Genomic DNA, 13,057 nt, shown 5'->3' on the forward strand with positions numbered 1-13,057 from the left:
AAAAGCTGAGGCTGCCTTAAGTTTTGCTAATGGGATCAGGGGTGGTGGGAAAGCAGCAGGAGAGGCAAGATAAAGGACTGTGGGATTGCAGAAATGGTTAAGAACATTCAATTCACTAAGATTAGCTTCAAAACAGCAGCTGTTAGTTTTATAAGCAATTTGCTTGTGAAGCAAAGGGAAAAAAAAACTTCACAGAGTCACTTTCTCAGAATTGTTACACCACCTTCAGATCCCATTCTCTGTGTGCTCATGAAGCATATGTGTTTGAATAAATACTTCAACAGTATGACAGCTTTATCCAAGGAAAAATTTAATACAAAAAGACATTGCGAAGTTTTGCTTTGATCACTCCATTTTTTCTTTTTTCTTTTCTATTTTTCATTTGTTTTGTTTAGCAATAAGCATTTGGATATACAATTTTATAAATATCTGCAAAAATATATTTATATTCCATTTCACATAATAAAACTATTTGACAGTGAAATTCAGCGCAGCTATAGTTTTATGAAAAAAAGTACTAACAGTCATCAGGACCATGGATACTACATATAATAAACTATTGGAAGCCTGCTTTCTACCTGAATATGAAAATATCAAGTACAGTTTCTTATTTATTTCCTATGCCCGATGAATAAAAATCTGTCCTAGTGAACTCTGAGCAGAGAAGCATGAAAGGAAAACAAATTAACTGAAAGAATAATGAATTGCTCACTTCCCTCATCATAAGTGAAGAGCAAAATTATGACCTATTTTACAAACAGAATGCTGCTTCCATACCTACAATCTTCACCTCATATTCCTCTACTAAATTGTAAGTAGAGGTCAGAAACAGGGATCATTAGGAGCAATAGGAAGGGTAACAGGATTGAAGGAGACAGCAAAGTTATAATGATACGGATAGGAAAAAATCCTTCTTTTTTATTACTCATGCATGCATTTAAATTTTAAGACTGCTGACTTCCACAGTGCTTTTTATATTTGTGTTTCTGCTTTGAGCAAGGTCACCTGCAAGTTGCGTGTGTAAAAATGTAGCCAATATCACTTGTATTTTCATAATTCCATGTCACCAATTAAATAGATTAAATCAGTTATGAATGGGAAAAGATGGAAGTGATTCTACCATTGTAAATTTTACGCGGTCGCTTTGTAAGCTGGTCAGCACCAAAGAATTAGTATCAGCATAGTTTACAGCAGACAGGAAATTTACCTAAATATGCACTCAGTAGCCCTGAAGCTTTTATATAAAGAAGCTAAACCATGAAATGTGTTTTATCATAAACTCTCCTTCCTGCATTAGGAAAGCCAACAGTAATTACAGGTGATGTTGGCAGTACAGAAATATGAACTATAGAACTGAACCAAACTAAACCACACTAATGAACACCATGCCCATGTCCAGTAAGAGGTGCTCTAACAGTGCCCACTTCAGTTAAGTGGCATTCTCATGAAAACCATGAGGTCACTTAAGGTAAAAAAACCCAAAACCCAAAAAGGAATGTAGGAATGCAACATTAATTATTTGGCAGCATGAAAAACAATGAAAGGCAGAGCAAAAATTACTTTGTTTCGCAGTGTGTTTTGCACTATACTTCTGGTACAAATGTTGTGTTTTATAAAAAAAATTACAAAAATTTAGTCACATGGAAACTGCCACAAACAGTTCAAACCAATCAAACAAATCCCACTATCTCTCAGAAATAAGAAATTAATATACCAATGTGTTCTATAATACAACTGGTTTAGTACGCCAATTTAAATAATGACAATTTAAATAAAATGTGGAAATTGCCATTATATTCTCTGTCAACATATGATCAGAAGAATGACCATAACAGGATATAAGAAATGCATTTCAGAAACAAAGAAGAATGTAAACCACTCACAATTACACCCAAAACAGTGGTCTTTCTGCTGGTGTAAAATTTAAAAATTTGTCATGTTCTACTTGGGTTAATGTCCAAGTAAAAAATAAAAAAAATCTACATTCAACAAAATTTTACAATATTGTTTTTCAAGACTGATGTAAACCCAGAAGTAATGTATTTACACAGTTATGAACATCTTTGTAAGAATTACAAAATCTATGGTAGAAAAAAAAAATGTCCTTGGGATCATGCTAAAAAAAAAGGCATGCTTTCAAAAGCAGATACAATATAACAGGTACAGAAGATATTGCAAAAAATTACATAATACTTACAGTCTCTTGCCCGGGTGGACAACTGTTTCCTCCTCCCACTCCCAGTGCAGTCAGGCTGTCATCATTCTAGAAGAATAAGTTGTTTTCATTTTAATATGAAGTATTTTGCTAAACTATGATTGTATTTTCATTTCTCCTGTAAGACAGTAAGAATTATCTGCAACAAAATGCTTTTTTGAAAAAGAAAAAGCAGAAGTGATGTTAAGCAACACTGAGTAATATTGGCTATTGGCTGGTAGATGTTTAAAAAATTATATTAAATTTTTCAAGTATGTACACCACTCTAAAGAGACAACTGGACTTAAGACTGTGCAGTCCAAGCTTGTCTGCACTGAGAACACTACAGCAGATTTTTAAGAAGTTGTTGCAGTGAACTTTAGCTCTGAACCAGTATGCAAAAATGTCACTTCCATATAATGGAGAATTTTAGGTTGCTCTTAATAACCAGTACTTTAATTCTAATTGTTCTTTCCTTACCCCTTGCAGTTCAGACTTTCAATTAATTCAAAAGAATAGTAGATATATATTGCAATAATCAGGAGAAGCCTGTACCTTAAAAAAAATTATTTCTGTTAAATAATCAAATAATCTAAATCCTAAAGAGGATTTAGAATAGAAAAATTATGAAAATTAGTAGAGGAACAACAGACTAGGGGAAAAAAAAAGGGAAGAGGTTGAAGTCCTTTGCTGGTGTTACTTAATTTTTTTTTCAATGGTCTATCTTCACAAAGGGGAAACAATTTCCCCTCAATTTTGTGTGCATCAAAGGATACACACTATTATACAGAACAGAAATATTACACAGCAATTAAAATATTTTAGAAGCATTAAATGTGTGTTTTGTGAAGTAAACATTTCCACCTCTAACAGATATACTGCATTATAACCATTTAAACCTGAAAATTTTAATCCAACATACTTTACCTATTTAATATTTTACAGCCACTCCTTTATATATCTTTTTCACAAACTTCTTTCTCTTCTTCTGCTTTTAAAAAAATCTATCTAAAATGTATTGTTCTTTTTATTTTCAGTGTTTGCAATTTTTAATTTTTTTTATTATGGTGGTCCAAAGAACATCATTACAAATTACAGCAAAAATCCTTGCAAATCCTCAGTAGAATAAATGCCATTCTTGAGAACAGGCACTCTTGCCCTCGGTGCGGTTTCCATAACTTAGCTGGGCTTATCCCATATGGGAAAGAAATCACTGACTATCCTGAACTCCATCCAGCCTCCAGATTGTTTTGGTACTGTCACAGTAGTTACACACACAGCAATTACAGATGAACTCAGTACAAAAGTGAACAGTTGCACTCAGTTCTTATCATCTACAAGAACATCTAAGCCTACCACCTAAAGAGTTCTGAATAATTATGTACATGCAGAGAAGGAAAAAAAAATGAAGTGCAACTGCCTGATTTGATAAACAAATTTTGAACAAAGACTGGTGGAACTGCAGTTCAGAGTACACTGCTTGTTCAGTGGTCTATTGGTAGTCAGCACTGCTGTACAGGTTTTAGCTAATTCTCATTTTCCATTCTCAAGTTTAAGAGAACTGTGCAGGCAAAGTGCTTAGCCTGTGGGATGGGAGTGCCTCCTGTTGCTCAAAAATGATTCATCAGAATTATTAGCAGCATTACTTAGGTATCTAGTTCAGGTACTCATATTGCCCCATTATTGTGTCTCAATCTGTCTCTCTCTCATTTTTTAATAAAGTATTTATGTGGCTCTCAAACACTCGGGAACAGCTCGAGTAGAGCAAGCTGTGTGGAAATTAACAAGCTAACATCTATGAGTCACCCTGAGACTATGCCGAATGTTCTCAGACACTGCCTTAAACTTTTAATGCAACAACAATCCAAAAAGACCTCTTGAAGAGGTGCTCCGAGTATGTCACCAGCTGCACACACCTCTACCTCCAGCTGTTAAGGGCAATTGACATGGCTGCCTACCACACATCCACTCTGCTGTGCCCTGCCATCCCTCGAGTAGTGCCAAGCCATTCCTCAACAGTGCCAAGTACCAGTTACACCACAAGAAACATCCAACAAAAACTAGCAGCCTTTCAGCTTAGAAGTATCATTTTTTAAATGCTGTGTCACAAGATTAAGGCATGTTTTCAGGATTTTGAAAAAAGCAACAGGCATATTGAAGGGTATGAATACATGTTTCTTAATACAATATTAATATCTCCCTTTTTTCATGCAGGATGGAAACTATCTTATCCTTTTCCTGCACTGGAACAGATGTGGGGCTATAGCTTTGTCCTGAGGAGTTGGTCTTTTTGGGAGGCAGACCCTCTGTGAGAAACAGAAACAAAATGCTTGCTGAAAAAGTGTGCCATGTCACACTGATTGTGGCTGAACAAAGCTGTTAGCAGCTTTCAGCATTAAGGAACATCCTCAGAGGAAGATAAATAGATCCATCAGTTGATGCAGAGTTCTACACCATGGAGTATCACACTGGTTATCCATGACTAACCCACTTACTTAGATACATACCCTTGACATTTCTAACTCAAAACCAAACAAAAATGTTTCAATATGCTGATACAAAAGAGAACACTGCATGTGAGAGTAACCTGATACATTGTCACATCAAGTTTTATCAATTCCTGATAATAGCCCAAATTAAAATGTTTATGGCTTCTTTTTAATGGGTCAGTCTCAGTGACTGCTTAAATGGAGGTTTTGTGTTTTTGATGCAGATGTATAGTGGCATGTATACAGGATTTGGGCATTAGATAGATTTGGGCATCAGATAGATTTGGGCATCTCATTCCCTTAGGAGAAAGAGCACTGAGAAAGAACAAATGATATCTTATTTCTGCCTTTTCTGCAAGAATTTCAGGATTCCGTTTCTACTACTGAACCATTATACTTCAATTACCACGATAACAAAATTTAAAGAAAAAAATATTAATATAGTTTTATACGCTTCTTCCTTATATGTAAACATATTCATTGTGAGACAATAAACATACAGACTAAATCCCACTTCTAATTAGCCATTAACTCTTCTTAATAACAACACTTCGAAAATAAGCTGTTCTAAGATTAATTTTAGGCAGACCCTACACATAGCAGGGTGAATTTCAGTGTGTATGCATACATGGCCAGAGTCATGCTTCCTCCTTTTCCCATCAGTGACAGACACAGGGACATTAAGAAGGACAAACATCTATTTCCTGGATGCTCCTCAGTAGCACTGCTTCCCTCCACTAACACCCCCCCCATACCTGCACACATAGTGTAAGAGAAACTGGGAATATTGCTAATGCAAACACCCCAGAAAAGACACAAGGAATTTGTGTTACAACTTCTCTTGTCTGTCCAGTAAATCTGAGCCTCAGTGTGTAAAAGCCAACATTCTGAGGCTGTTACCTTTAGCGGATTTCTTTTGTTGCTGCTTTTGGTTTTTGGTGGTTTCTTGATTAGTTTGGGTTTTTTTTAAAGAGAAAGAATAAAAAATTAACTTCTAGAGCCTGATTGAAAACCCTTGATTGGCTTAAAAGTCAATATGCAAAACATCTAAAAATTCTACAGAATTAATCTGAGATTTCACTGTTGCTCCATTGTCTTTTTCCTTAATATCCAAAAGGTTAGAGATTTACTTGTCTCTTCCCCTAAGAACGCTATGTAGTCTATTTACTCTTTACTAAGTGAAGTTTTAAATTAAATGCTATGTAAGATGAGACTTAGAAGAAACAGCTGGATACTGTTAGCACTTCTGCATTTTGTTCTCATTCTCTGGTCCTAGCTCAGGACAACTAACTACAAATTTAAGTCTATGGGAAACAGAAATACCAATACTAGTATTAATAGCTCAATTAAAATTAAAAAGTATCAACCGTAAGAATGATAAACTCTTCTTCAGTCATAATTAATCTGTCTGTAGACACTGTAAAATTACTTCCTTAGGCTTCAGATTACTACAATCATGATTTGATTACAGCCCTTCAATATTTAATAAGCATGGGAATCTATAATTTGCCTAGAGGAAGAAAGGACCAAAACTGCACCAGGCTGCACTTTATTGAAACCTGCAATGTACAAACAGAAATCAGAAATGCAAACATAGCTGCTGCAGTTAAAACCTACAAGGATTAAAAAAAAAAAAAAAAGAGAGAGAGAGAGAGAAAAGAAAAAAACAGAAAAAGACCGATTCAAAAACACGTGAAATACCCCAACTCTGAAAATGATTCAAAACCTCTTCCACTATTTCACCATTTCTAAAAATGCTAGGTTTTGATATTATTTGGTTAACCTGCATTTATATATATTAATGCATTTACAATAAAAGTAGTAAAAAATATATTCAAGACCCTAATTTAGCCTTCTCAAAAAAAAATATTTAAATTAGCTGCTACCTAGCATTTCACAAAACAGTTGATCCTGCAAATGTTTATCAAGCTTGCTGTGGTGGAGAACACTACAGAGCTGGTTGAACAATATATATTTTTCCCTAAAAAATTACATATTAATGGCTAAAAATTTGAAAACATGAAAACAGAAATCATTTAGCAACTAACGTAACACCAACGTAAAACCACGCTTTCAACATTTCTTGGTGAATCCTATGTATCTTACAAGCTTGCCACAATTGTTTTAACAGGTTCTGCTAAAAAATGTAGGTCCAAAAATCCTAAAGCAATCCAAACAAAACCCCAAACTGAAACTGTAAAACAGATATAAATGACCCAAGTTAATTTATGTCCATTTATCACATTTTTCTCAAGAATTAAAATTAGTGCAATTACAACAGAATATTAAACCATGCCATTCTGTCCATGGGAGCAGAAGGATTAACATCTCCAGTACAACAGGCCCACAAATGTACTCAGTATTCAGAAGCACCACAGCTTCTTTCTTCACTAGTTTCTCCATACATTTTGTATTTACTACTACATCATCAAATGTATAGTTGCAATTAATGGCAGATTAATGACAGATACTGTTGGATTTTTATTATGACGATCAGGAAACCAGAAATAAATGAAATAACAAATATAATTAGGAGAAACTTACAATCAATATTTAAGAGATAAGCAATTAAGTAAACAGAGGATAGCTGTGATTTAACTTGTTACAAAAAGATGAAGTATGACTAAACAATGAAAACATGGTGCTACAATGAGAATTTCATTCCAAGTTATTGTCTTTGCTTTTCTCTCAGCTACTCATCAATGCCTGTCTTTTTAGTAAAAACAAAAAACACACAAGTGTGATTTTATTTATTTATTTCTAAACAACAAAAATTAAGTAATGAAAAAATATAAAGCTTTTGATTTGCAGATATCTGATCTCACTACCAGCTGGTCACAGCATAAGCTAATTTGGCCATGTAGCCAATTGGTTTGAAGATACCTCTTTTTTGAATAAAGAAAGGATAAAAAACACCTCTCTACAATGAGAACTTGTGAACAGTGACATTTTATAGTTAAACATCAATTTAAAAAAAAAATGCAAAGAGAGAATTCCTTACCTTCTGTAGTCTATCCAATAGTGTTCGACTAAGAGGATTTCCTACTGGGCTGAAGCACCCTGTGAAAAGAAAAGGCTGTGAATTTTCTGCTTGTTATCCTTTTCCATCGAATAAACCATTTTATTTTAAAATCATTATGTTAGCAGGGTATGTTTGACAAAATTCTAATGAAAAGCAGCAGCATCTTTCAGTCACAACTATGCATCCTTTAGTCAGGAACAGTTGGAGGGTTTATTTAACTAACAGACCTGACACAAGGTTAACTAATCCAATATTTCCATTCAAATGATTTGGAGAAGTAGCTCAAGCTATGTCCACATGCCACCTCGTGCTCAAAGCTGACACTATTATCTAGGCTGTATTGCTTTTCTCTTCATTGAAATTCCAAGTAATGCATACAAAGTTTTCCAACAGAAATGATCACAAAAACTCACAAAGGAATTACTTCCTTATTTTATCTGAAAGAATAACTATTCCTATTCAGAGGTTCCCTTTGATCATCTGAGTTCCTATCACAACACATCTTGCTGTTTATTTTATTCACTCTCTACACAGCACACTTGAACAAGTACTTGTAAATTCTTTTCTTTTCAGACTATTATGTTAACTACTAAGCTCAGTAAAACCCTTTCATCATCTATGGATTTATCTTTTTGTTATTGGTCTCCTCAGCTGTATACTTAAGAAAACATCTTAAAAAGAAAAGATACAAAAAAATCGGAAAATCGTTGAACATGACAGTGAAAAATGCTACTGCTTCACTGGAGAACAGTTTCTCAAGTACAGAAATGCCAGGCAACACAGAGTTAAGCTCACTAGATTTTCTCTGTGAGACACTAGCTTTGAAGCAAATTTTGTTTTTAAAGAAAAGTAAGTTGTGAAAACTCATTTTCATTTGCCACACCAAAAACCTGCTTTTGTGGAGTCCAGTATCTGAATAAAGAGGACTTTTCAGATTCAGATTCCCATGTACTGGCAGAGCTCCACAAGGAAACTTGCACAACTCCACCTACAGTATATTTTCTAAAGCCTAGTGGTTTTGACTTTCACAGAAGATTTACTCATAAATGTTTAATCATTAAGATATTTAGATATTTCTAACTAGAATAAAAGCTGCAAGCTCAAGTAACTGTAGTTAAACCATGCTCCTGAAAATCTGCATGTGACTAATCTACTTGTGAGAAATCCTAAATACATGCAATAATGGATTATTCGACTTCATATATGAATTAAAAACATTTTGATCTTTATAATCTAGAAAAATCTTGTATCAATTCAGGAATACTTTATTTTGAAAGGCTTACTTTGCTTTTATTACTTTTTGCCACCTCTTTTAAGAAGAAGAGATGAGCACGTGAACCATTTTCTGAATTTAATCCATACTTAAAGACAGTAGTCCTGAAGGCAAACTTTTGTCAAATAAGCTATTTGCTAAAACATTTTTTCAGCACATACCACAAGTCAGTGGGGATATTACTCCTATTAATATTGTTATCTACACACTCACAAAGTCAGAAAACCAGATGCTACAGAGATTATATTACATGTGGATATACTATCACATACACATGTTGTATCAAGTCTTTGAAGAAAAAAACAAACAAACTAAAAACCAACAAAATGTCTGCATGATAAAAAAATTTTTTTTTAGACAGCCAATTTGAGCATGGGAGTGTTGTTCCAACTCACAACATTCAAACCCATGCTAAGATAAAAGACACATAAAATATTTGATAAAAACAATTGTTTGTCTGGAAAAATATTCAAGTTTTAATTAAAAACAACATTAATCTACATTTTTATCTGTAACATCATTGATCTTCATATTTTTCTAAGGAAAACATGCATTACTTCCAAGTGCTCCTGGACTGTATGTTTATGCACGTCAGTATTCCTGTGCAGCCTCTATATTCAGCTGCTTATCAGGCAAAAACTCAATGGTTAGACTGATATTCCCAATTACACCCCAATAAAGGGCAACGCAGACCTGCTATGCTGCAAGTGTAGGACAGCAGATGTGCTACTCAAAGATATAAGGAGCACTGTATGGAATTCTAGAAGCTGGCACTGGTTCAGACTCAGTGTTTTCCATGACTAGAGAAAAAACAAACAGAAAATTCTTACTACTTTGCTTGAGGTATAAATAGACCACAGCACACCTGGGCACAAATATTCTACGATCATGCCTATTGGTTACCCCAAAGTAGACTTTACTGTTATCTGTTACTTGTTTTTAATTATCAAGCATCCCTTTTTGTAGCCCCTACATTCAAAACAGTCATATTAGAAACTGCCAAGCAAACAAAACAAACCCACACCAACAAAAAAACCTGTTCAAATCTTCCTCATTCACAAAACAAGCTCCATTCAGCAGGCAAGGGAATATCCATCCTTTCTTCCCCAAATAAAGCAGTAGAATTTTAAAGCAATGTTCCACAGCTATGGGCTTGATATGGTTCCATGCTTGATGAAGCAAGTAAATGACATCAAGCAGGTGTGACTAACAGCCTCAGCAGTGCTTGCTTTACTTCTCCCTCATCCAGGCTGTACATGCTTCTAAAGTACTATATTGAAACTGAGGTCTGCATTCCAGAAGGACATTTCCACTTGATCTAAAAATTAAGTTTACAGGACACCGTGACCTGCTGGGACTCTCACTTAGTCTGAGCTTATAGAAAGGTCATTAAATCCCTTGTAAGGTCAAGTCCAAAACAGCCCCAACACCCAGGGTAATCTGGATTGTTCTATCTTAAGGTTGCCTCAGAATCACTAATGGAGAAGCATTTTTATTGATGCAGATGTTTTACAGGTACTCTCCAACGATCTTTTTTCTTGTCTGCTGTCTTCACATTCAAAATCATATCCCGAGAAGCTAATCTTTCCAATGAAAGTATTAATATTTGACTTACTGCATTTCCTATTTCTCTGCATTGATTCTTCAGTGGTTTCCTTTACATGGAATTTTACATGAGAAGAACATACTACTTATATGAGAACTTACTGCTAATGTCTAGCTGCAAATCAGGCATCTCAAAACAATAGATGTTAATCTTTTACCTCAAATGATCAGAATTTTCACATCGACACAATTTAACAACAGGACAGGTCATCTTTAGGGTTCACGTAACTCTATTGTTAGAATTATATCATGAGCCTGTCAAAGAACTGGTTTGAAAAACAGCATATCTGTCTGCCTCGAGAGGAGTCAAACTCTGGTAGCTTCCTGTACAATTTGAACAGAGAACTGAAAGTGTACCCTCAGGCCCCCTTGGTCACTTCTGGCAATTTATTCTTTGCCAGTATAACTGCAGCCTAAGAGAAAAGAAGGGAGAAGCTAGGCAGTTGTCCTGCCCAAAATGTGTCTGTAATACCAAGTCCCCAGTCTTACTGCATGCTTTCACTGAAAAGCTACCCTCTGCTCAAATTCCAAGCAGTTGAACTGAAATGCACAAAGTAGATGAGTCCACTACCAAATAGACTTGACTTACATAGCAGCAGCAGTGCCCCAGAATAGTACTTGTAATAATTAAGAACACTTCCTTTTAAATAACATCTTTAGTGATTTTGTTTTAAACTAATAGCATAAGAGGCAGAATAGAGAAGAAAGTCTTCCTAGGCAGTCACATATTCCACTATTATCCTACTGGACTGTCTATAACCACCCAGTGTGAAATGTTTATGCAAAAAAATGCTGTTTTAAAAAAGGCCAAAAGAACATTCATTACAGAATAACTCCTGTTTTAATGAACTTTTCAAAAAAAGGCTTTTTCTTACTTTCTGAAATGTTCTTGATAAATTAATTTTGTAATTAATAAAGGTATTTGAATATAATAAATCTCTAAGGCTTCTAGTCACACAGATCTACAACTAATGGAATCATCCAAAAGTTCATCCTGGAAAATCCCTAGAAAATCACAGAGCAAAGATATATCTAAGAAAACTGAAATATGATAATATTCAGACATTTCTGTGACAAAAACCTCTAAAGCATGTAGAGAGAGAAAAAAAATCTTACCTACTCTAGCCACACACTATTCTGTTTTTAACAGAGTTTTACTTCAGGTTTATACTAATTGCTAATGTCTCAAAACCCACAAAAAATCCTGGAAGACATGAAAACAAACAATGCCTCTAGGAAATAGTATTTCTTATTGCAGGCATTCTTACGAATTATATCATGGTCTCATGGTCTCTTGCAACACATGTAGTTAAAATACACCCAACTAAATAACAAACACTGGAAAAAAAAAGTCAAGCTAGACATGAGATGAACATGTGTAGATCAGCTCATTCCTCTTCCTACTCATCTTCTGTGGCTTTGAAACTGTTTCCAGTAATGAGAATATATTTTCAGCACAGTCACCTAGTGTAGTGTGACCGAATAATCTTTTAGTATGCAATATAATCTCTACTTACTTTAGGTTCCAAGGGAAAGTTTTGAAGTTTTTAAAGTAAAAGCTTTCAGCTATTTCTGAAATTTCACTTTTCAAAAAGTGTATAATGTAAGAGAATCAAGATAATTTTGTAATGATCTAAATATATATTAATCTTCCTTCAAAGACTTTATCCTCTTATGCTTATTAGAATGTAAACCAATTATGCTCTAATAAATAAAAGAGAATTCATTATATAAAAAGACTGTTTATATATTGGGTAAGAACCTGTTTTCCTTTATTTAAACACATGATCACAAATACATTTAAAACCCACAACAAACATTTTCAGATGCAGTTCACACAAAATGAAAGGAGTGGATACTTAACACAAGCATACCTTTCCATTTTACCAGCAAAGCAGATGTTTCACTAAAATCCATTGCTTTAGGTGAAAACCCACTTCCAACTCTGTTCTACATAACTTAGTGTAGCACCTATGATTTTGAAGATATTTCAGACTGAACAGCAGAATTGATAGGACCAAAGTGTATTGAAAACTGTTTCAGTGAAGTTTAATCTGTATGATAGTGACAGGACAAGAAAAAATGGTCTCAACTGCATTAAGGGAGACTCAGGGTAGACATCAGGAAGAATTTGTTCATGGAAGGGGTTGTTAAGCATTGGAATGTGCTGTTGAGGGAGGTGATGGAGCCAGCATCCCTGGAAGTGTTCAAGAAATGACTGGATGTGACACTTAGTGCCATGGTCTAGTTGAGAGGGTGACTTGGTAAAGCTTGAACTCAGTGATCTTGTAGGCCTTTTCCAACCTAAACAATGCTGTGATTCTCTGATCTTGCAAACCACTTAAAATGCATGTGCTTAAAATGGGCAGTTCCCACATGCTATATATACAAAGGTGCTGGCAAATACAAAGGTGCTGCATATACACAAAGGTGATGGCAACACTTCTGCATTCAAAGGTTTTCTATGAACACCC

The 13,057-nt window shown here is 34.8% G+C and overlaps 1 protein-coding gene across 10 annotated transcripts in view; it reads right to left on the reverse strand.

The window, feature by feature from the left end:
* Nucleotides 1-13,057, reverse strand: part of AHI1 (Abelson helper integration site 1) — an 83,885-nt gene that overhangs the window by 16,869 nt on the left and 53,959 nt on the right. For 9 of the 10 annotated variants that reach the window (XM_021540652.3, XM_021540648.3, XM_021540650.3 and 6 more), the window contains 2 exons: nt 7,685-7,743; nt 2,198-2,263 (listed from right to left, as the gene is read on the reverse strand). In XM_021540652.3, coding sequence (XP_021396327.2) covers nt 2,198-2,263; nt 7,685-7,743 — 125 coding nt within the window. Of the gene's footprint in view, nt 1-2,197; nt 2,334-7,684; nt 7,744-13,057 lie in introns of those variants that run through there. The other variant, XM_085575240.1, reaches the window with a different exon arrangement.

Source organism: Lonchura striata, chromosome 3 (genome assembly GCF_050655825.1).
Source record: "Lonchura striata isolate lonStrDom1 chromosome 3, ASM5065582v1, whole genome shotgun sequence".
Classification (NCBI taxonomy): domain Eukaryota; kingdom Metazoa; phylum Chordata; class Aves; order Passeriformes; family Estrildidae; genus Lonchura; species Lonchura striata.